General features: G+C 45.2%; 1 protein-coding gene across 10 annotated transcripts in view; it reads right to left on the reverse strand.

Moving 5' to 3' along the window:
- MYH10 (myosin heavy chain 10) overlaps nt 1–24,625 on the reverse strand; it is a 121,481-nt gene that overhangs the window by 76,428 nt on the left and 20,428 nt on the right. For 3 of the 10 annotated variants that reach the window (XM_036094497.2, XM_036094490.2, XM_036094500.2), the window contains exons 3-7: nt 23,929–24,085; nt 16,970–16,997; nt 2,390–2,492; nt 1,784–1,813; nt 594–611 (exon numbers count right to left, since the gene is read on the reverse strand). In XM_036094497.2, coding sequence (XP_035950390.2) covers nt 594–611; nt 1,784–1,813; nt 2,390–2,492; nt 16,970–16,997; nt 23,929–24,085 — 336 coding nt within the window. The remainder of the gene's footprint in view (nt 1–593; nt 612–1,783; nt 1,814–2,389; nt 2,493–16,969; nt 16,998–23,928; nt 24,086–24,625) is intronic. The other 7 variants (XM_036094495.2, XM_036094499.2, XM_036094498.2 and 4 more) reach the window with 4 other exon arrangements.

A 24,625-nucleotide genomic window follows, 5' to 3' on the forward strand; every position in this document is an offset into this window, starting at 1 on the left:
GCCTAGAAATGCCTCCCCCATTGTCCTGATGCTTCATGCGACCGTCTGGTGACAAAACGCCAGAAACGTATCCAAATGGTTCCTGGGACCTTGAGCGAGTTTTGCCCATAGAGTTCAACGTAAATTCACAACCCGGGGATGTGAAACCAAAGGAAGCACCGTGCCGAGTACAGACTTGCGACATAACAACTGCTTTATGGAGGTCCTTCTCAGAATGGGGTGAGGGAGTCCCCGGGAACGGGGAGGGAGTGTGGGCAGAGACGGAATTTCTCAACATGACCCCCTCCGGGGTCACTACCACTCAGGGGTACCTCCTATTCTTCAAGCGGGCTGGGGAAGCAAAGTTGAGAACAGGTGCTCTTCTCAGGTTTCTAGAAACACAAGCACAGCTAGCGCTAGACTAGATGACTGTGAAAAGAAACGTGGGAAAAAGCAGCACCGAAGCTTCTGGGCCGTGAGTTCATGCAGCAAAACATGCACACCGACGACGACGCAGGGAAGCGCGGCAGAGGAGGTGCGGGAAAACCCGCTCCCCAGGGACTCCTGCGACCCAAAGACCCAAAGGAAAACCTTGGGGTCGGCATGCGACTCACACACAACGGGGATCCACGCTGTAGTTTAAAATGACATCGAAACAAAATGTTAGTGATAACGATGTACGTAATTCCACATCGTGGATTTGGAAAACCCAAATCTGTCTGTTAATTATTTCACACCGTTTCACGAGTGACCTGAGTACACATTAAAAGGTCATTTTAGCGTGCACCCCTAGGGCACAAAGAAGAGCTAATTTCTGGTCTAGGGGTTCCTTCCGTAACTGGCCAAAAAGCCTCTAAGCATCCTCTCGGATAACAATTATTTCATTAACCTTTCCAATTTGGATGAGTGATCTGCTCTAGAGCTAAAGGAACAAAAGAACATCACAGGCCCTCATAGGTAGAGGACGGCTCTGCTGTCCAACAACTTAAGAATTTTAAGAAAGATATCTGAAAAATCTTGGTATCTAGGACTATTCCTGTAGATACTTATGATCATTTCTTTATATTAATAAATATAAATATATATAAATGTATTCGCTCGAAATCACTGCACTTGTGGGAGACAGACTGAAACCATTCCAGTGCCGGGGAAAGGGTTAAGTGCAGGACAGACATCCCTTTCTGTCTGAGGCATCTGGCTTGGCGCTGCCCTTCCTCTCTTCCTGGGTAGCAGGAAACGCTCTGGCCAGTGAGCTGTCCGTTGCTATGCTCTGGGGAGCCAGTAGGGGGGGCATTCTCTAATCAGGAAGAAAACTCCACTACCTGCCCTGGATAAAGAAAATGCTAACTTTATATATTAAATCATTAAGGCCTTTAAGGCCAAAACACATACAGGCCATAAAACATTAACAGGTTAGAAATGTGTTAACCCAAAAAGTACTTTTCGAGTTGTAGCCCCAGACGTCCGGCACAAAGCTGGCCTTCTGTGTATTTAAGGGGAATCGAAATAATTCCACCTGCTCTTTGACATTCGAAACCCTGAGGGTTCAGGCTTCATAAACATGTGATTCAATGTCATGATAAAAGGGTAAATAAATATTAAAACTCATCTAGAAAACAAATTTAAAGCAAGAGGGCATGCTGCTTGCAAAAGAATACGTCTCTAAGCAACAAATTTCCAAAATTAAGTTTCCACGAGGGATGTCACTCAGGACTAACTGTATTTGCTTCTAACAGAGACTCAATCTAGAGACAGAAATTAGTGCGAGCATTCAAGACTAAGAAGCATAAAGAAAAGCACTTGCCTGATGTTTCACTGGTTTAGGCGATTCCTGCTGTTTGTTACAAACAGATAAACGCAAATGTTAGCGAGTTTGGGTCTTTCTCTGAGCAGGGAGCCCCATCCAAAGCACCAGGTCAAAGTGCAGCTCAGAACCGTGAAAGCAGGTGTGGCTGGGTCATCTACCACTCCCACTCCTGCAGACCTATAGATTAAGGATAACGGACTCTCCTGTTCTTATCATCAACGGTCCCCAAATGTCTATCCCCACCTCAAGCTGTGGTCCGCTTTCAGGAAGAACTGCTAAAGATACTTGAGGACCTTCCTTCGGTGGAAATAAGAATTCTTCATAATCACTGCTCATCAGTCATTAACAGTTCTTCCCGAAGCTTTGCGAGGAATTAGGCTTCAAGCTATAACCGTTAATTCCAGTTGGCCTGTGCAAATACCTAGTTAATAGCAATTTCCTGGTCAACTTGCTCCCTCCTGAGCGGAGGAAGTTTCTGGGTGGGGGTGGGAGCAGACAAGGGAGCTGTGAGTTCCAGCAGTATGCTGTGCTTCCTGATGCTTGTTTCTGAAATTACAAAAGAATAAGCCTGAGACGTAAACAAACAACAGAAGGAAAACTTACAGGAATATTATGGTCCTTCCGTCCTTTATGCGAAGAAGCAACGTGAGCAAGGTACTGAATGACTTTCTTAGTATTTTCTGTCTTCCCAGCACCCGATTCACCCCTGAAAGAGACAGTAGCACAGGACGCCTTGAAGAAAGCAGAGCACACACATTCCCAAATTACAACGGACAAAATTAAATGGAGTTGGAACAAGACTTGGTAGAAAGTAAGAAGAGTGTAACTAGGGAAAAAACCTACCAGCAGAAGTTAGAAAATTATTTTTTTAAAATGGTATTAAATTAACCCTAACTTTTTTTTTTTTTCCGAAGATGCCAGTAAGACACAGGATAGGGTTCACAACACTAACGCTGTTTTTTCTTGGAGTTTGGGGGTTCCACCAGAGAGGTGACGTTTATTATAAAAGTTCATGAAATCGATTCCCCGGCTCCAGAAACCCAGCCAAAACTGGAAACAGGACTCCTGAAAGAGTGAAGATGATTGAATCTGAAGATGCTGAAAGGACTCTGGGATGCCCACTGATGCTCAACTTCAAGTCCAGGCAAGGTTTTCTCGGCGCATCACCCCCAAACCAGCTGACAATTGTTCGTTCCCCCACGCTACCGACATGGAAACTTGTACACACCTCATCAAACCTCCTCCCGCGGACTGCTGGCTTCACATCCCAGCCTCCCCGAGGCAGGGAGCAGGACCCTGTGCAAGTGTTTACTGTGATTTGTGTTTGAGTTTATTGTGCATTTGTGTTTGTGTTTACTGTCCATTTGTGTTTGTTTGAGTTTACAGTGCATTTGTGCTTGAGTTTATGGTGCATTTGTATCTGTTTGTGTTTACTGTCCATTTGTGTTTGTTTGAGTTTACAGTGCATTTGTGTTTGTTTGTGTCGGCTTCTTTTTAATCCATGTAACCTTGTGCAGTGTCGACACGGAGCCAGTATGCAATTTGTAGAGAAAAGGAACACTATGACTTTTGTTATGAACTGGGACAAATGCCGCTGCTTTATATGTTTTATGTTTAAAAACAAGGCTGGCACATTTCAAAGGCTGCTTTTTATTTCTACTCAAGGACTGATCTTGAAATTCAGGTAAGCTGCTAGGCACAGGGATACCGAAGTTATGGCCTTTCTGTTCAAATACTTAAGGCGCCCTAAGATCTGATAAAAGCGAACCTATCCTCACAATCGAGAAAAATCTCAATTTGGAATAAAAGAAAAACGTTAATATCTAATTAGATTTTTCATTAAAAAAAAAAAAAAAGCCCCAGAAAAAAACCCACAAAAACAAAAAACCCTAGAAAACAGAAGAAAAGCACCAGAAACCCAAAAATATTATTATACACGTGGCTGGCTAATAATCCTCTAAGTTTGTTTTATCAAAGGCTTGAAAGTCTGATTTTTCTAGTAAGCTCTGACCCTTCCTTGGAAGTATACTCAGAATTGTACTACGAACTGGCCACAACCTAAATTTTTCAGGTTTACTGCTTCCATTATCTTAATTCTCTGCACCCAGATACCGACAATGTCAACTGCAGAGGGTTTGGGCAAAGGAAGCCAACTGACCAACTAGTCGTATGGCTTTGAGAAAGGAAACTATCTTCTCCGGGCCCTCATGCCACCATTTGTATGAAGTAGGAATTGTATTAGAGCCTTTCTAGCTACAAGACTTGATCATTCTAGGAACAACCCACTTACTGGTTTATAAGCATATTTTATATATGAAGCTCCTTAACCACCATCCATTGTTATATGAAAAATAGTCCCCTTGTGTGTTTTACCATCTAGAAATTTTGAATCGTAGGTACTCAAATAGACCAAATTTTCTTTTAAGGGTTTTCTTTTCTTTTTTTTTTTTTTTTAAAGATTTTATTTATTTATCTGAGAGAGAGAATGGGAGACAGAGAGCATGAGGGGGGAGGATCAGAGGGAGAAGCAGACTCCCTGCCGAGCAGGGAGCCCAATGCGGGACTCGATCCCGGGACTCCAGGATCATGACCTGAGCCGAAGGCAGTCGCTTAACCAACTGAGCCACCCAGGCACCCTCTTTTAAGGGTTTTCTGCCTCCTGTTTGTGCTTAAAAAGGCCTTTCCTGCACCAAGATTATATCCAACTGTGTTCTCATTTTTATAACATCTATTATTATTAAATCCATCTGTATTTTCTTCCAGAACTTTGATGGTTTCATTTCTTACAATGAAATCTTTAATCCATCAAAAAATTATAGTTTGGCATAAAAATATAATCTAATTTTGTCCCCAAATGATTCAGCCCACATCCTAGTATCAGTGGTTGACAAGGACGCTCATTATCCTGTGATCTGAAATATTATCTTATATTTACTTCTTATACATACAGCTTCTTCTAAGGCCAGAACCATATTGCAATAGTTTTGAACTATAACTAACCAGAGGGGCGCCTGGGTGGCTCAGTCGTTAAGCGTCTGCCTTCAGCTCAGGTCATGATCCCGGGGTCCTGGGATCGAGCCCCACATCGAGCTCCCTGCTCCGCGGGAAGTCTGTTTCTCCCTCTCCCACTCCCCTTGCTTGTGTACCTGCTCTCGCTATCTCTTTCTGTCAAATAAATAAATAAAATCTAAAACAAACAACAACAAAAAAGAACCAAAGCACCCAGCATTGTTCTTTAAACAAACAAACCAAAAAAACAAGCAGTCTCTGAAGTGTATTTTTTCAGATAAACTTCAAATAATTTTGTTCTGCTATGCCTCCCCCATCTCTTGCCCCACAAATAAAAAAACAAGAGGTGGCATTCTGAAGTATTAATATGCATTTTTTTTTTTTTTAAGGAGAGATGAGGTCTTCATCTCTATCTCTCGGGTAAATTTTGTGTTTTCTACGTTCACAACAAGCGAGGACTGTGTTTGTCTTTGAAATCCTAGTGCCTAGCACAGTAGGGGCTGAATAAATGAATACAGGTCCTACACATGTTTTATTAAGTTTATTCCTAGGCTCTTTTTTATATTTTTTATTCCTGCTATTTTATTTCTGCTATAAATGTCCTCATATTTTCTACCTGGCCCCCACTGCTGCTGGGATAAGGTAGTTATTGCATTCACTCAACAAATACTTAAAAATCAACCACAGAGTGTTGGTCATTCTCCTGAGTACAAGAGCCAGAGGGTGAACCTTTGTCTCCATCCTTGCTCAAGTTCAGGAGAAAAGAGAGAAGATAAGCCACAAAAAAACAAACAAGAGAGTGCAGGATGTGAGGAAGGCCTTTAAGGCAAGGAGGTGGGGGGGGAGGAAGAGAGGAGCAGAGGACACCTCCCTGGAGACACAATGGTTTGGGGAGAGCCCCTGGAAAAGGGAGAGTGGGCTAGTGAAATCGGGGGCACCACGATCAGGCGGATGGAGAGCCGAACGCAAAGGTCTTTGCCAGGGACCAGGGCGCAGGTGCAAATGTGGGATTCAAGGCAAACCACCAGCGAGGGAGAGAGCTGCAGGGGCTCCTAGTGGCAGCAGGAAGCTCCCCGAGTCCCCGGGAGAGAATCCGGATTTTATTCCAGCGTAATTTCTCAAGAGCTAGGATGGTGGTTTTTCTCCGTTTTGTTAACTTTATTCAAAATACTTAGTGTTTCAAGGCTAATCACGATGTTGGCGTTTGGCTTCAAACAAATAATTTTTCTGTTATGCGGAGAAATGAGCCTCTCATTTAGACTGATGATGACTTGTCTCGAAAACAGTTCTGATTGTTCCCTTTCTGCTTAGTTGTGCCTCTGCAGTTTTTCCACTAACACACTTCAGTGCGTCTTTCATGCGTCTTTCTGCCTCCCTGTCACACTCCCCGGGTGCTGCTTCAACAATGCTTATAATCTCGGCTACATTTCTGTGTATTTCAGGTCTAAGGGGACTTGGACACAGAAGACACTGCTTCAAAGACAGGTATTACTAGCGGGCTCCCGAGAGGGGAGATGGGGAACTGAATATTCCCCGTCTTAAAACGTGGACAGTAGCTGCTAACGCAGAAGACTGTGGTAAAGAAAGAACACGGGCCACCTGAGGCACATCACCAGCGTCCAGTGAACATCACCCATTACTGTCCACTCAACTGCTCCCCCACCGCTCAGGGGGTAGGTGATTTGGGTTACTGAGCCCCGAATTACTTTACGCATCTATAGCGCTTGCGTCAATGGTTAAGAATGTGGGTTATGGTGTCAAGATGACCTGCCTAGATTGAAATCCTGTCCACTACTTTCTAGCTCTGGGGCTTTGGGCGAGTGACTCAGCTCTCTGGGCTTCAGTTTATACTCTCTTCAATGAGAGACTAAGGAATTCAGAGGCCCAGGAGCACACACATAAGATGCCTAGCACTGCCCTCGGCCAAAAGGCTCTCGGTAAATGACAATAGGGCTAGTAAGTAGGTATGATGAGGATGAAGGTATTAACAGAAGTAAAAAAAAAACAAAAACAAAAAAAAAACACAGATAATCCCCAATGTGTATATGAAAGAGGCGGCAGGATCAAAGGCATAGAATTAGAGTTCTTGGAAACAATTTTTAAAAAAGGAAATGGCACATCCGTCCCAGACAGAGGCAGAGAAATAAAAGCAGCTAGGACAGAAGTAAAGACTCGAGGGAGCCAAACGGAAAGCTCAACAGAGATCTCCCTGAGAAAATGAGTTAGGAGAATCCTCAGAGAGGAGAGCAACAGAACAGGACCTCAGAGCCAGGACAATAAAAGGCTCTGATCTCGTTTCCACCAACAAAACCAGATCCACTGACGAAGTTGCTCTACACTGGAGAAGCTGCTGGGGTCCATGCTGGTCCACGCGATGGAAGCGTGAGCTCAACGAGAAGGCACAGGAAGGAGCAGCTCCTGCAGAACATCGGGACACAGAATATCAGGGGTTTCTAGCCTGGAGGTATTACAGTTTTCTAGAGAGGTCTATGGCCCTCAGTGGCTTCTCAAAGAGGTGCGCAATCCAAAACGAAACGTAAAAACCAATGGCGCTAAGAGGGGGGAAGCAGATCGTTAATAGGTGATCAATCCTGGGATCGATCTCGGAGTCCCTTCTGGACCACGGGTACATTTCCCCAGCGAGAAACTCCTCACCCAGATCTTAAATGCTTCTGTTTTTCTTCTCTGGATACATCAACTTCACTCTAGTTTCAAAAACACCCTCTGCCTGAAGGTCTCGCTTCAGATGACCTCCATCTGAAAACCAACCACACATACCCTACACACGATATTAGCTGATGATTTCCTACAGTTTCAAAACTCTGTTCTCTTAGAAAGCAGCTTACTAGCAACAGCAGAGGTTTTGCGGTCAAGACAGGTGTGGGTTCGGTCCTCCATCCCACTAACACCAGGGTCATCCTTGGATACCGGGACCTGTAATTGGAGCTAAGAGGGCTACTGCAAAGATTCATGGAGGGAACACTTGCAACACTTGCTGGCATATTTGCCGAGAACATTTTAAACTTCTGTTCACAAGCTGATTTGCATACTTCTTTCTCCCCTGTAATTTAACTATCTTTGAGATGCACCTACAATAATCTAAAAAATTCCCCCAGTTTTAAGACTTGAGCACTTCTAAAGCAAAGGATCATCCGAAAAGCAAACCGTGGTCTAGAGAAGCTGACGGTCTGGCCTGGGGTCACAGAGCTAGTTTGGGATGGAAAGAAAGAACACCAGACATCTATAGGACGGCATGATGACTTTTCGACTACACCACATTACTGCCTTAGATGTGTGCTTTAAATATTTTTTTAAAGCAGTTTTAAAGATTGAGGGGCACCTGGGTGGCTCAGTCGTTAAGCGTCTGCCTTCGGCTCAGGTTGTGATCCCGGGGTCCTGGGATCGGGCCCCACATCAGGCTCCCTGCTTGGCGGGAAGCCTGCTTCTCCCTCTCCCACTCCCCCTGCTTGTGTTCCCTCTCTCGCTGTTTCTCTGTCAAATAAAGAAATAAAACCTTAAGAAAAAAAAAAAAAATATATATATATATATATAAATAAAGCCATTTTAAAGATTGAGAGGAACATACAGGCTTCCCATCTACCCTATGTGCCCGCACATGCACAATCTCCTCCATTATCAACATCACTAAAATGGGACATTTTTTTACTAAGGATGACCCTACAGCATCATGATCGCCCAAAGTCCATAGTTTCATTAGGGTTCACTCCGGGTGTCGTACATTCTATAGGTTTAGACAAATATGTAACGACTCGTATCTATGATTATAATATCAAATGGGATATTTTCACTGCCCTAAAAATCCTCTGCGCTCTGCCTGTTCATCTTCCCTCCTTCCTATGCCCCCTGCACTCACTGTCTCTATGGTTGGAATCAGACAGGATGGAGCCTTCTCAGATTGGCTTCTTTCACGTACTAGTATGCATTTAGGGTTCCTCCAGGTCTTTTTATCGCTTGAGAGCTCATTTGTTTTCACAGCTGAATAAGACTCCGTTGTCTGGATGTACTATTCATTCACCTGAACATGCTGGTTGCCTCCTAGTTTGGGTAATTATGTAAAAAGCAGGTTTTTGTGTTGGTATAAGCTTAACCCCGATGGGTAAATACTAAGGAGTGTGATTGGTGGGTCATGGTAAGAATATGCTTAGTCTTGGGGCACCTGCGTGGCTCAGTCGGTAAAGTGTCTGACTCTTGATTTCACTCAGGTCATGAGATCGAACCCCATGTCGGGCTTCATGCTGGGAGCGGAGCCTGCTTAACATTCTCTTTCTCCCTCCACACTGACCCCCAAACACTCTCTCTCTCAAAAAAAAAAAAAAAAAAAAGAGTATGCTCAGTTAAGAAACCGGCAAATGGTCTTCCAGAGTGGCTGTACCATTTTGCATTCCCATCAGCAATGAACAAGCAAGCGTTCCTGTTCCTCCACATCCCCAACAGCATTTGGGGTTGTCAAGGCTCCAGATGCTGGTACTCTAGTAGGTGTGTAGAAGAGGATACATGACACGGAACACCTTTCCATAGGCTCTTTGGCCATCTGTGTTATGTTCTTCAGTGACGGGTCTGCTAAGGTCTCTGGCCCATTTTTTAACGAGGTTGTTTGTTTTCTTATTAAGTTTTAAGAGGATTTTTTTTTTTTGGTATGTTTTGGATAACAATCCTCTTTATGTGTCTTTTGAAAATATTTTCTCCTAGTCAGTAGCTTATGTTTTCATAATCTTGACAGGGTCTTTTGCAGAGAAGTTTTTAATATTACTGAAGTCCAGCTTACTATTTCTTTCATGGATCACATGGTTACTGCTGTATCCAAAAAAGCATCACCACACCCAAGATCATCCACGTTTCCTCCTCGGTTATCTTTTAATAGGCTCCATGCCTTGTGTGGAGCCCAACATGGGGCTTGGACTCACGACCCTGAAATCAAGCATTGGACGCTTAACTGACTGAACCACCCAGGTGCCCCTCCTACAGTATCTTATAGGAGCTTTATAGTTTGGGTTTTACATTTAGCTCTGTGATCCATTTTTTAGTTCAGTTCTGTGAAGGGTGTAAGGCCCGCACCTAGATGCCCCCTCCTTTTAACATATGATGTCCCACTGTCCCAGCACCATTTGTTAAAGGGCTTATCTTTGCTCCAAGATGTTACCTTTGATCCTCTGTCAAAAATCAGTTGACTGTTGCTGGGGTTTTAGCTAGTTAATCAATTCTACTGATTTGGTTATTTTAAAGCTTTCAATGCAGGTTTCTCAGAGCAAGAACTAACGGTTCTAAATCCAGGCTGGCTCGGTCAGCACCACTTAATGTATCTGAATAGGATAAAATTCCTTAAGAAAGAAATCTCATCATGTCCCGATAGAAGGCTGATGTGAAGCAACCACTGTTTTACAAGTGTTACATGATTAAATATACTTAAAAGGAGAAAAACTTGAGTTAACCAGTAGTTAGACGGTCATAAATGAAAATAGATTATCTTTAAAAAAGGAGCTTAGAGAACAGAATCATTTCCTTACCGAGGTGGACTACTCTGTGAATTTTAATTCTAATGAGAGGAAAGTCAACATAAGGATACGCTCTTAATAGGCTTTCACTGCCAATGACATGGGATCAAGCGTGGAGAACACGGCTTTCGCATGATAAAGGAAACCCTGAGTGTCTTCACCAGAGACTTGGGCAAGACACGAGAACAAGGACCATGCAGGGGGCTGGACCCGTAAGTGGGGGCCCACGCTGCTTGGCCTGGGTCTGCAAAGGGAAAGCTGGCTGGGGAGTAGTAGGCAGAGGAGGCCACAGGGGAAATGAAGATGCTCATCCTTTTGGAGGAAAAGTAGACAGTAAGTGATTAAAATAGTAAAGCTTAGAGAGAAGCTATCAAACTACCTAAGTATCTTAAAAACAACAACACAACAACATTGCTTCAAGGGCGCGTGGGTGGCTCACTCGGTGTAATGTCCAGCTCTTGGTTTCAGCTCAGGTCATAATCTCAGGGTCATGGGATCGAGCCCCACATCGGACTCTGCGCTCGGCACGGAGTCTGCTTTAGGATTCTCTCCCTCTGCCCCTCCCCCGCTGCTTGCACACTCTCTAAAATAATAAATCTTTTTTTAAAAATGTTGCTTCCCACTGTATTTTTCTTTGCGATACTATGTAATCGCATCACAAAGATACTATTAATAGAAAATAACTACTATGTAAATTGACTAAATACTTAATCTCACAGGAAACTTAAGTAGCTTGGCTGTGTGCTGTTTTAAAAGATCCTGGTTATATATTCTTGGACTTCTTTATTTGGTGGGTACTCAAAGGCACACCAGAACGGATCCTAGTCTCTCAAATCTAAGATACACTGTTTCACATTTTCATATTTCTCAAGTCACAATGTAGCTTATAATAGATATGAACCAGAAAAGCGTTATTAAATATCATAACCAGGGGCATCCAAGAATTAAAAAAATGTGCCGAGGCTAAAAGAGGTGAGGGTACGGATGTGCTGGGGAACTTTCTTCCAGGGCGACAGTAATGCTATCTCGACAGAGGTTCAGGTTACACAAGTAGCTCTGCAAACGGACATTTAAGACTTGCGCATTTCATTATACACAAATTTTAGCTCCAAAGATAAAGACGTAAATATTGGACTTCAGCTAATATTATGTACACTGAGGTGTTTAAGCGGAAGTATACTGATGTCTGTAACTGAACTTGAAAGAAATCAAATGAAGGGATTGGTAGCTCATCAAAGCGGTATAAAAATTACTTTAAACTGAAAATATCTATCAGCGGCCACAGAAGGAAACATTACCTAACCTTAAGCAGAGCCTCCTGAAAATCTAGTTGCCATTCATCCCAAGGAGTGTCCTGACTGGGAAAAGACAGACCCAGGAAGTACAAAGTCAGCGGTCTGTCAGCATGCTAAAGCCCAACAGAACCCTCCACACTTTCTCCCTAAAGCCCTAATCCTCCTTTTTTGATCAACTTTAGCATATAAGCCTTTTATTTCTGGTTATTCAGCAAATGCTCAGCACTGAGTACTCCCATGTGCGTGTGTAGGTAAACATAGTCTTTTCTCCTATTAATCTATGGCTAGTTAATTTGTGAAGCCCCAGGTGCAAGACAGAGGGTGGAAAAGGAAAAATATTCCTCCCAACACAAACAATAAAATGGATCGATGGATGGATAGAAGATGAACAGATCAATATATCATATAGCAAATACAGTGAAATATTAATGGAAGAATCTAGGTTGAGGGATATATGGGTCTTGGCTCAAAATTCTTTCAACTCTGCTTTAGATTTGAAAATATTCACAGTAAGATGCTTGGACAAGTTAAAGGGAAGAAAGAAAAAGTTCTTGCCGACTGCTACTTTGTGCTCAAGAAGAGAGAACCAGACGCTAGGAGACTCACCTCAGAAACCCAAACCTATTAATTGAGGACAAAGGAGTCTAAAAATGACCCTGTCTAATTACAGCTGCCTGCAGAGGTCACTTCTGGTAACAAAAGTGAATTAGTGTTCACTAACTTTTCTTTCTATCAACAGAAGTCATTCTTTCCCTGAGTGTTTCCTGCTTCCAGACAAAAAGTCTCAGCAAAGGTGGTCACCCGGGAGCGCCTGGCTGGCTCAGTTGGCTGAGTGTCTGACTCTTGATTTCAGCTCAGGTCATGATCTCAGGGTCGTGAATTCGAGCCCCTCATTGGGCTCCACACTCAGTGTGGAGTCTGCTGGAGATTCTCTTTCCCTCTCCATCTGCCCCTCCCCCCACTCGCTGCTTGCACACGCACTCTCACATTCTCTTAAATAAAACAATAAAGTCAGCCAAGCTCCCAAACCACAACCACCCACTCAAGGAGGAGAGGTCCGAGTCCTACTGTATGTGGGGTTATGGTCACCAGACTCTGCAGACAGGACACACACACATGCTCTTCCGCCCTAGCTCATGAGCAGAATGTAGCTCCTTTATTCTACTCATTTCAAGGAGAGTTCCAATGCCTAAATTCCTGTGTGACTGTTAACTGATGGTGTATAATGAAGAATGTGGCTGGTCTTTGTCCCTGGTTCCTGGGAGGGAACCTCTAAGTCCTTGGCAAGTCTCTGTCATTCATGGTGGGCCCTGAGCTTTTGCTTACGAGGGGACTCACAGCGGGCCCCTAGAGAGTTCCAGGATGGGCGCTGGCCATCCTGGAAGACCAGTCGAGTGATCAGAGGTTTGGGCATTGAGCCATGGAAATCACCCCAATATCCTGGGAGAGGAGAGGGCCTGGAGACTGAAATCAAATACATGGTCAATCATACCTGCTTAACAAAGCCCCTTAAAAACTCTAGACTCCGCAGCTCGGGTGAGCTTCCTCGTTGCTGATAAACATCGGTGTGCTGGGGAGGGGAAGTGTCCAGAAGATAGGGAAGGTTTACATTTGGGACCCTCCCAGGCCTCACCCTGTCTCTCGTCTGGCTGGCTCTGATTTGTCATCCTACTGAACTATCAAACTCAAGGGGGTAGCAACCCCCAAATCTGTAGCGGGATGGTCAGAGGTGCGGGTGGCCTGGGACCCCCTAAGCTTATGGCTGGGGTCCACAGTGTGAGCACCGCGTGGAGCAGTAGGCCCTGGGCAGTCTGTGCCAACACTGCACTGCAATGGATAATCTCTAAGACACTTGCAGATCAGGTTCTAAATATAACGGACTTTTTTGAAAAACACAAGCCAGTGAAATAAAAAACAAAAGAAAGCAAAAAGTGAGAGGACTATTCTAGAATACAGAATTGAAATGAAGAGACCTAAGGCAAGGGTCGTGGATTTTAAAAGTTATAAAAAATATGTTGAGCACTATTACTGGAAATTGGATCCTACGTTAGATATTATGGAACCAATATTGACCTTCTAAGTGTGATGACAGTCTGCGGTTATGTGGGAACGCCCTCGTCCTTGGGAGACACCTGCTGAAGAATCTCAGGGTGTCAGGAGGTCTGCAATCAATTTGCAAATGGTTAAAAAAAAAGTGCTGGTGTGCATAGAGAGAAAACTGACAAAGTGAAGGGTACATAGCCATTTAAATTATCATTCTGTCAAAGTAGGTTTGAATTTTTTAAAAATAAAAACCTGGGGGAAACGCATCAGCAAAAGTTTCAAAAAGGGAAAGAAATGAAGAAAATGTGATAAAAAATGTAAAATCATGGAAGCTGGGTGATGGGCATATGGGGACCACATACCATTCTACTTCCGTGTAGGTTTTAAGTTTCAAACTAAAATGTCTTTTAAAAATGGTATCAGAAAGGTTTTCCCTTGAAAACATATAGTATCACCAGTAATCTATACTTTAGCCTATTATCTTGGTTCCTCCTTCATTAACAGATTTGTTCTTTCATTTGACATTTTATCAGTTTCTGAAGTACGTTCTATGTTCAGAACAGGGTGCCAGGGTCTCCGGGGTTATTAAGGAGCAATCAAGGTAAGTCATAGTTCCCACCTTTCTGTCTAGTTGTAAAATATGGTGAGGGTGACCCAAATACGGAACCCAGAATGGCAGTGGATGTAAAAAAGGGCCCGGGGAGAGAAAATCAGTGTGGGTTGGAACCTGTCATGTAGGTGGGATTCGATTTGAGATTTCCTCCCCGGAGGGAAGAAGAGGCTAAAGGCACGAAGCCAGCCGGGATCCACAAAAGCGGGCCAGACCGGAGCTATGGGACCGGCTAGGACCAGACAGACAGAAATGTCCAACAGTGTGACCAGAAACAGGGGCCTGCAGACGGAGGAGTCCGAGGACACCGAGAAATGCTGGGCCTGGAGTCCTGAAACACAGGAGCGGATAGCAGAAATCAGGAAACTGGGTGATGCGCGGGAATGTAGGTTAATTTCTCGGCATGTTGAGTTCAAGCTCACATTTGTTGCCTACTTCACACCGTATGCTCCACTTACACCAAAATCCTTGAAAATCGCCTGATGCCACTCCTCACCTGCTGTCCTCCACGCCTGCAGGCTTCATGGGGCCTCCCTTGTCCACCTGGCACACGGAGTCTTCAGGAAGCCGCCAGGGAGCGTGCGAAGGATCAGGGTCTAGAAACTCATCTGGTTGCGAGCCTGCCCACCCGAGCCAGCAATGCACCGGGAGCCATAAGTACCAGCCGTGGCCGCCGCCTCCAGAGGCCCAAGCCCCCCACCCCACCCCCGGACTCTTGGGAATCCTTCAGGCTCACGGCCCTGCCATCCTTGTCCCTGTTCAGTGCCCAAGACATCAGCTCCTCGGGTCACTTTGCATTCTTACAGTCTGCTCCCACGCTGTCCTCTCCTGATCCCAAACCCCGCTATCCCTCCCCCACCCCGTTTCCTCTGCACGCTCCGGGACCCCCATTCCAGAGTGAGCAAAGTCACCCACACCCTCCACCTCCTCACTGAGGGCTCCGCAGACGCCCCTCCCAGGTGAGGACACCCCCTCTCTCCCCTCCCCCGCTCCCAGACCTGAGTCAGGCGCAAAGTCGCTGGCATCCTGCTCACTCACCCTTAAGCCCCACCCCACCCCTCCTCTCCAGTGGTCCTGACCTCTGGGTGGATCTCACCCAGGAAGATCATTAAGAACAAAAACCTCCACTCTTGTTTCAAAAAAGAAAGCACTTTTTATTCCAAAAGAGTGGGAAGGGTATTTTCTTGGGATGAAGGACACTCCTCTAGGTGAAGTCATTTAGCTTTACGGAAGGCTGGCCCTTCAGCACTCGTGTGTGTGTACACGTGCGCGTGGCCGAGCCCCCCCTGCATGTGAGGGACACATCCCAGGCCCCGCCCCTCGGCGCCCTCAATTCCAGTGAGCCCCCCTGCCTCTCCACCACTCACTCCCGTGGCCGCACTGCCCACTCTTCCTGCTGACACCAGTATCCCCAACATCATTTGTTCTATTCCATCGAGACCCCGAGCGCTCTGTCCTGACCCGTCTACTCCCTCCCAACCATCCGCTCCCCTTTGCCCGTACCCCACTGTGACAGCTTCTCGGGCCAATATTCTCCGTTCTCTTGCTCCGCTGTCCCCCATTTGCAGAGATGCAATGGTTCCACCTTTTGATGGACTGGATCGGGTTCCACTCCACCGCTCTCCGGCGGAGGGCTGTCTACAGCAATGACCCCAACCGTCTCCCGCCTCGCTCTATCTGCTCCCTGTGGCAGCGCGTCCCACACCCAGCCCGGCCTTGGCCATGTGTCTCGCTTGGGATTGGGAAGACAGCAAACGGGACAGAAGCAGGAACTCGACCAAGGCTCCCACACTGGAGCTCGCCCGCTTGCTGCTCCTGGAACGTTGCCCCCGTGTCAAAAGCCCGGGACAGCCCGCTGGAGAACGCGAGGATACACAGAGGTGAAGACAAGGCCCCCCAGCCCGCAGTCAGCCAGCACCCCCCCCAAGCCGGCCGCAGGTGCAGGAGTGGGCCCAGGTCCGCCGAACCACCCAGCTGAGCCCGACCCAATTGCCGGGAGAAGTATTTTAAGCCATGAAGTTTCCAGGGTGGTTGACTGCTCAGGAAAAGCTAACTTGTACAACCCCGAGGCTAAACAAGGCTAGGAGAAAAGGTACACGACAAGCAGACGGGAGCCCGCCATTTCTACCTCTCCTCCCTCCTGAGTAAGATACCGGAGTTGCGACATCATGGAAGAGAGAAGCCACAGATGAGAAGTTTCCAGCCCCCCCCCCCCCATTTAAACTCGCTCACGATAAACACTCCACCACTAACAGCAAAACTCGGTCAGTCTCCATCCACACCGCAGCTGGGCTGGTCTTTCTAACGATCCTTGTCCAGGCCAATCTAATGGCGTCTTGCCGTGGATACGGCTTCACTCACTCCTGACACTCTAGCACTCAGCACGCGACCGTCGGTCGCCTGCACCGGGTGACGTGGACACGCTGCTGAAATGTCCAGGAGGCCACCAGGTGCGTGCGAAAACGAAAGACATAAGTTTCACAGAGATACGCTGCGAAATGTGGGAGACGCCCGGTGTGACAGCCAAACAGGGACCCCCGATTTAAGCAACCTGTATCATCTTAGTCTTAAAATGATTCACTGCAAGGTTCACATCAAATTCTTAAAATAACTGCTCTACTTTCCCCCTCCCCCCAAACACATACATACAAAAACAATCGCTTTAGTTTCCAACAGAATCAAAAACAAGTCCGAACGTTCAATATTTACTTACGTGCAAAGAATTGACTGGTCCTCACGATCTATAAAACAAAACAAAACAAACAAAAAAACAAAGTGACCATTTGCCTGGTTTTTTTTTTTAAAGACTTCATATAATCAAGTTGCAGTCATGGCCCACATCACATTGGGAACTCCGCTCCTCTCTCGTAATGCTTCCCCACCCCTCAGGGGGGTAAACAATGGCCCAGGCTTCGAAGGCTTTATATGCTTCATCAGCCTCGATGCTCAAGCCCTGCAACACGTCAGCATCACCTGAGAAGTCCTATAAGGATGAGTCCCCAGGGCTCCTCCCTCACTGAATCATTTTCAGGGGGGTAGGGACTGAAACGCCCTCTCTAAGTAAGCTCCCCAGGTGATTCTGATGCAGGGTCAGGTTTGGAAACCCCCGCCTTTCAGAACGGCTTCCAGAACACCCACAAACGGAGAGGAATCGTTACTAACTTGACCTTAAAGGAGAAAAAAATAGTAATAATCACACACTAAGTGGAGAAGGTTGAAGAGAGACAAACATCTGCATGAAGTTTAAGCCGTATACATCCCCAAAATAACAAAAGAACGTGCCATGGGGAAAAAAATCTCACATGATTTTAAAGTGATAAATGATTTGAGTCTTCAGCTTGGTTTTTCAAAGGAAAAGGTGAAATTCAAACCCACGTCCAGCCCACGGATGAACCCGCAGCGTGGGATGTAGGACCTCCAATTACTTCTGAGCCTGAGTATCTATTTAACAGGAGAGAAATGTTCCTGGAGGGGGTCCCGTGGCTGCTGAGGGGCGAGGGCTGGCGCCTGTCTCTGGCACCTGTGTTAACACCACTAACCAAGGGGCCGCTGCTTAGATGGGGACTGTGCTCACAGGGCCTGGCCCAGCGAGGTCTTTTGTCACCCCTGTGCTGAGCGTGCTTCCCCTCGAGTGGTTGCCATCGGGGACCCGATAAGGGTCCCACAGTGGTTCAGGCGTAAACAGCCTTTATCAGAGAGAAATCAAGAGTTCATGCACTCTATCATAATATTATTACAATAAACAAATGCACGTGTATATTCTGTGTAAACACCGAGTTCTACAAAGAGCATCCTTACCTCTGACTAGCTCCTAACCACCGTTGTATCCCTCCCTCTGGCTGCACAGGCACCATTCCCAGGACCGGGCTGACCCCTGCCTCCTTTACTGGGGTTACTGGTTCTCTTTCCCAGGGGCCACGCCATGCCCTTCCTTCCACACGCCTCCCCCCCAGACCCACAGCCACTGTTATCTCCCTACGTGTCCTTCTGTGCTCAGCTCAGCTGGGGCCCCTCTGGGGAAGCTTCCCAGACCTTCTCCCTCTGGTTCCTCAACGTGTCCTTCTTTTGACCCTATTCTGGAGTAGACGATGCCACCGATTGCCTGCCCCCTAGAACGTGCTGCCTGAGATCAGGCTGTCTTCTGTCCTTACTCTCATGCTGACAGTTAGCCTTGATTAGGGTGGCTGAGCGCTGGGCACTGGTGAGACCATGGGCACTGGGCTCCTGTGTGCTGGGCCTCCGCCCCGCTCTGCTGCAAACTCACTTCGCATCTATGAACGCAGTATCGATACCTTGCTGATACTAGGATTTTATCAGGTCCTTGTTCATTCACTGTAAATAGGACCCTCCAGACCCCGACATTCTCTAGGTCTCAGCAACTTCTATAGAACTCCACTACACCAAGTTTCTTATGGCTTTTCCGAACTGGTTCACACATTAAAAACATCAAACTGCATTCAAATTAACTACAATTCAATTGCCTCCTAATTAGTTCAGAATGGCTTTCCTCCTGCCTCTGTGCATACTCATTATCACTGAAGTTGGAGACCAACACAACCACCGCCTACCCTCCGATTCTGCTCCATACTTCACCCCCATGCTTCTCACCCCCGGCCCAACCAAAGGCAGAACAACTCTGCTAGCCACACTTAATCGATCCTCCATGTTTGTCGGTCTGATCTTGGATGGCTTTGGGCCTCAGTTTCCCTGTCTGTGCAATGAGGGTATGGGCTTGGGGCGCCTGGGTGGCTCAGTCATTAAGCGTCTGCCTTCAGCTCAGGTCATGATCCTGGGGTCCTGGGATCGAGCCCCGCATTGGGCTCCCTGCTCAGCGGGAAGCCTGCTTCTCCCTCTCCCCCTCCCCCTGCTTGTGTTCCCTCTCTCACTGTGTCTCTCTCTGTCAAATAAATAAAATCTTTAAAAAAAAAAATAAGGCTTTGGGCTTGATCACCTCCAAGATTCTCTCCAATTGTGATCCCACCACTCCTCCCTTCCACGTCATGAATCCTTGCACTATAACAATGCACAAGGACCTTGATCTCTAAAAACCCGTAAATGGAACCAAAGCCTCATACTGATATTTAAGGGAAACAATTTCACTTTCAAAAATGTAACTAGCCTTCTGAAGGCTATATACAGACTCCTCTCCTAGCTCAGTGTTTTCCAAAGCACCTCCAAGAATCCCGTATGCAGGTCCTCGATAAATCCACACCGAGTTAAATCATATTTCAACGGTGGAAATGGTTTCAAATCAATGACCTCGGCTCCTACCTTAAAAAAACTAGAAAAAAGCAAATGGAATTCAAATTAAATAGAAGCCAGGAAATGAGAAAGAACAGAAATCAATGAAATGGGGAACAGGAAAAAGAAAAGAAAAGGAATCGAATTCTGGTTCTTCGAGAAAAATCATATAGTTGATAAACTTCTAGGCGAACTGATCAGGAAAAAGACACAAATGACCAATATCTGAGAATAACTACCCTGAATCCCAGTCTGACAACTACGATGAAAGGGACAACTTTTTAAAAAGACTCAAACTGCTAAAGCTCATTCCAGAAGAAATAACCTGACTGGGCCCCGTTATCTATTAAAGAAATTGAATTTGTGGAACTCATAAAATGTCAACGATACCTCAGTTAAAAAAACAATCGAATGTGTAATTAAAAACCTTCCCACAAAGAAAACACACTTCACCGGTGAATTTGACACAATATTTAAGGAAAAAATCATACCAAACTTTTCACAATACTGAAAAGGAAGGAGTATCTCCCAACCCATTCTCAGAGACAAGCCTTATCCTGACACTGTGACTACAGAGACATTATAGTATGAAAAAATAACAGGTATCTGTCATCAGCAAGGACACGAAAATTTTTAACACTGTGCTAGCAGATCCACTCCAGCAATACATACAGAGGGGGACACATGATGAGCAGGTGGCATTTGTCCTGCAAGGCAAGGTTAGTTCAATGTCCAAAGGCAAACAATCTAACTCACTGTGTTGACAGACTAAAGAACATCCCCTAGTCATCTAACAGATGGAGAAAAAGCATTCGACAAAACTCAACATCCATTCAGGATTTTAAAACACCTGAGCAAACTAGGAATACAAGAGACTTCCGTGAATCTGGTAAACAGCAGGTTCAAACAACCCATACAGCAACACCACCCTTAATGGCGGAAAACTGAACGCTGTCCCCGAGACCAGGAACGAGGCGAGGACGAATGCTGTCACCACACCTATTCAACAGTACAAGGCCAGGAAAAAATCCAAAGCATAAGATGGGAAGGACCTAGTGATGTCTCTGTTTGCAGAGGACGTGATGGTCTCCACAGAAAATCCCAAACATTCGACCAAAAACCCTTCCAGAACAAGTGAGTTTTGCAAGGTTCTAAGATACACAATGCCAATACATATATTTTAAAAATATTTCTATATATCAACAGTGTGCGATTGGAAATTTTTTAAATTTAAAGTTCCATTTAACCCTAAAAAACATGAAACACTTACTTACTAGTTAAGGTGTATATTTTACTTCGGTATAAATCTAACGAGAACAGAGTTTGCGATTTTTGCCATCAAGTTTATGTCCAAGAACTCTCCTGTCATTCATTCATTCAACGAACGTTTCTTGAGCACCTACTACGTGCCAGACACACTCTGCATTTTATTAATATGGAATCCCCTAGAATCCAAACTTAGGGGAAAAGGTCAGCTCTCTTCTGTTTTTGTGCATTAAAGAAGCAAATTCTGTTCAGTGGGACGCTATGCTCTGAATCCTCCCCTGGTCCCTTTTCTAGCTATAGATCCTCTTCACTGGCCCAGTGGCATTTAGCTGCTTTGCTCACGCTGGTAACTGAAAGCCTGCACGGAGCAGCTCTGGTAGGTAGTGTAAACCATACTTTGACTACCCTAGCGTGTGTCCCAACCCAACTGTGTTGTGTAGGACGTCAGCATGTGGCCCCCGACCTACAGAGCGGAATGTGATGGAACTGTTTGGGGAGGGGGGGGGGTCTGTTTGTATTTTGTGTCACACTTTTCAATTGTTATGTAATGAAAACTATCAACTAATTCTTTTTAATTTTTTTTTAAAGATTTTATTTATTTATTTGACAGAGAAAGAGGAAGCAAGCACAAGCAGGGGGAGAGGGAGAAGCAGACTCTGAGCAGGGAGCCCAACACGGGACTTGATCCCAGCACCCTGGGATTACGACCTGAGCTGAAGGCAGATGCTTCACCGACTGAGCCACCCAGGCGCCCCTCTTTTTAATTTTCATATGGAATTTTATTATTGTGGAAAAGAATGTGTCACACTGCCTTGGTTTTGAATCCTAGCTCATAACCTCTTACTATCTACATTTTCTTGGGTCAAGTTTTTAACTTTTTTGTGCCTCAGTAAAATAGGGACAGCAATTCTTTTGACTTTATAGGATTGTTGTTGCAGATTACATCGTGCACATGAAACATTTAGCCCAGTGCCTGGCACACAGAAATATTCAATAAATGTTCATTCTGGCACTAATGATGATAATATCGGTGGTAATACGATATGCTGGTAAGCCACATCCTCCTTGCGCCCTATGCATGTAGCTGCTCTGGCAACCCAATAATGGGACGTTAACATTTAACCACTGTTAATTAACTATTTTGTTAGATTCAATTTTTCCATTCAACCTGTCAAGATAATTTTAAAAATCCTGTTTCTTTTCATCAAATGCATTTATTGCATGGACGTTTCACATCATCTATGCATTTCATGGGCAAGTCTCCCTCATCTTTAGGTATACTGATAAAAATGTCCCAACGGGATACCCGCTGGTGGACACCCTGGCGAAGCTGGACAGTCTCCATCACCACCCAGCACCACCCAGCACCTCCGTGCACCTTTTCTGCAAACAGCCACGAGGACGTCACAGAAGACCGTGGGATGGCACGATTCTCTGTTAACGTTGTCCGCTATAATTTAGCTTCCCACTGAGCTAAAGGAATGTGGGGCATATTTTCGTGTTGTTCTCAGGCTGTTAACAATAGATTCTAGAGTCTTCCCTGGTAGGTATGCGAAGCTCAGCAGCCTGAAGCTTCTTGGCCTTTTGAAAAGTTAGAATTGTACATGTGACCCTGCCCTCTCCCCCGCCTTCTGGAAACTCCCGTTCTAGATAACACTTCAGGGACCAGACAGGGTCGACCATCTCGACTGGGAGAATGGACTCGTTTCGATGAGGAAATACGGAATCAACAGAGAAAGAGTATACTTTCTCCAATTTCTTCTCCCCTATAAGGTGAAGTTTGCTCCTTCACAGAAATGCTTTTCTGTGTATATAAGGCTTATTCTTCTTCACAGAGACACAGACCCAAAAGCAAAGCAGCTGACCCTCCTTTCTCCACGATCAGCAACTCACCACAGCTGTAGGCATTTCTGAAGATTCTCTGGCTCTGAAACTAAGAAAGGGTGTGAAACTTCATCTTTTTTCAGCCTGAATGGACTCTGGATATTCACCTGTCCCTTCCCATCGATGACGCTCCTCTAGGTCTGAAGTACTTCCTGTTTGCCAAGGGATCTGGTGTAATGCACGTGTGAACAAGACGAGAAGTGGGCGATGGGCACTGCACTTGGTGAAGGCCCTCACGCCGCCCTGCAGACTCAGACCCAGCCTCCGAGACCCGCAAGGCGGTGACAGGTGGAGGCAGCCTCTCTCGTTCCCTGAAGATCACCCACCTATTTTATAAGAACTGATAGATCTGGGGTGCCTGGGTGGCTCAGTCGGTGAAGCGTCTGCCTTCGGCTCAGGTCATGATCCCGGGATCCTGGGATCGAGTCCCGCATCGTGCTCCCTGCTCAGCAGGGAGCCTGCTTCTCCCTCTGCCTCTGTTCCTCCCCTCCTGGTCCTGCTCGCTCCCTCTGTCTCTCTCTCTCTCAAATAAATAGATAAAAAAATCTTAAAAAAAAAAAAGAACCGATAGGTCTTATCATACTTTATCAAGTTTCTTTTTTAAAAGATGAAAGGAGAGGGAGCGTGACTACAGATCTCACATGGCGCCAGGAAGGCCCATGTTTAATGCAGTCTTTTCGAGCGATAATGTGAAACGTGTTCAAAACTGCTACGTTTTGGTTTTCAGGAAAATATCCCTCCATAAACCATCGTGTCTAAGGTCATGATGCAAATGAATGACTCTTCCAATTTATATTTCATCCTCAATCCAAAGGTGAACAGTCGAGATCAACCAACTTGCCTGTGCTTTCTAACTTTTGTTTTAAGACAGAAATATTTTATGATCTTTCTTTCCCCAGCAGAGCTTCTATCTACCTTTTCTATTATTCCTCCCATGGCTCTTGCTGTTGAGTTCTAATACCTAGTGCAGGAGAGCTTCGAGCACACCGGCTTGTAGTGGATGGAGAGCAAATGTATATAAAAACTAGATGCTTTTTAATGAAAAAATGAACATGAAGTAGTTAGGAACGCAATCATAACTTCCTCCAGAAAATGACCACACTGCCCGTTCGAATTATAAAAATTCAAAATTCTTCTACAATAAACATCTATGACTTTTCTTTTTATTTATTTATTTATTTTTAAGCTGAAAGCCCTTTGGAGAACAGATCGGGACGCATACAAAAACCCTAACTTACACTTGAGAAACTGAGTATTTAGGAGGCTAGCACTTCCAGTTACCTTGAAGCATGCATCTGTAAGCAGATTCAGAGATGGCATAGATGTGCGGCGGCACCTCGTGGCGCTTCTTCCCTCTGTACATCTCAATAATATTCTCAGAGTAAATTGGAAGATTCTTGTAAGGATTTATGACTACGCAGAAGAGTCCAGAGTAAGTCTAGAAGAAAAATAAAATACAGAGTTAAAAAAAAAAAACCTGCACAGATCAGACAGCCAGAAACCACACAGCGCCTGGAACAGGGGCCTTCAATGATCTGAAAAGGTGGTTATTAGAGAGATTTGCAAAAACGTAAAACTTGGGCGCCTGGGTGGCTCAGTTGGTTAAGCGACTGCCTTCGGCTCAGGTCATGATCCTGGAGTCCCTGCATCGAGTCCCGCATCGGGCTCCCTGCTCAGCGGGGAGTCTGCTTCTCCCTCTGACCCTCCCCCCTCTCATGTGCTCACTCTCTCTCATTCTCTCTCTCTCAAATAAATAAAATCTTAAAAAAAAAAAAAGTAAAACTTCTCTGATTTTTTTGCTTTGGAAAATATAGTTTATTTTTTTCATGAAAGATAATTTATTTACGTTACCTTGTCATACATTTATTTTAAATGAATTTATTTGAAGAAATCAATGGTTTACTATTTTTAAGTGAATTCATAAGTATGTTTTAACTTTGCTATCATTTCAAATACAGATAAACATAACCCACACAAA

Source organism: Halichoerus grypus, chromosome 2 (genome assembly GCF_964656455.1).
Source record: "Halichoerus grypus chromosome 2, mHalGry1.hap1.1, whole genome shotgun sequence".
In the NCBI taxonomy this organism is placed as follows: Eukaryota; Metazoa; Chordata; class Mammalia; order Carnivora; family Phocidae; genus Halichoerus; species Halichoerus grypus.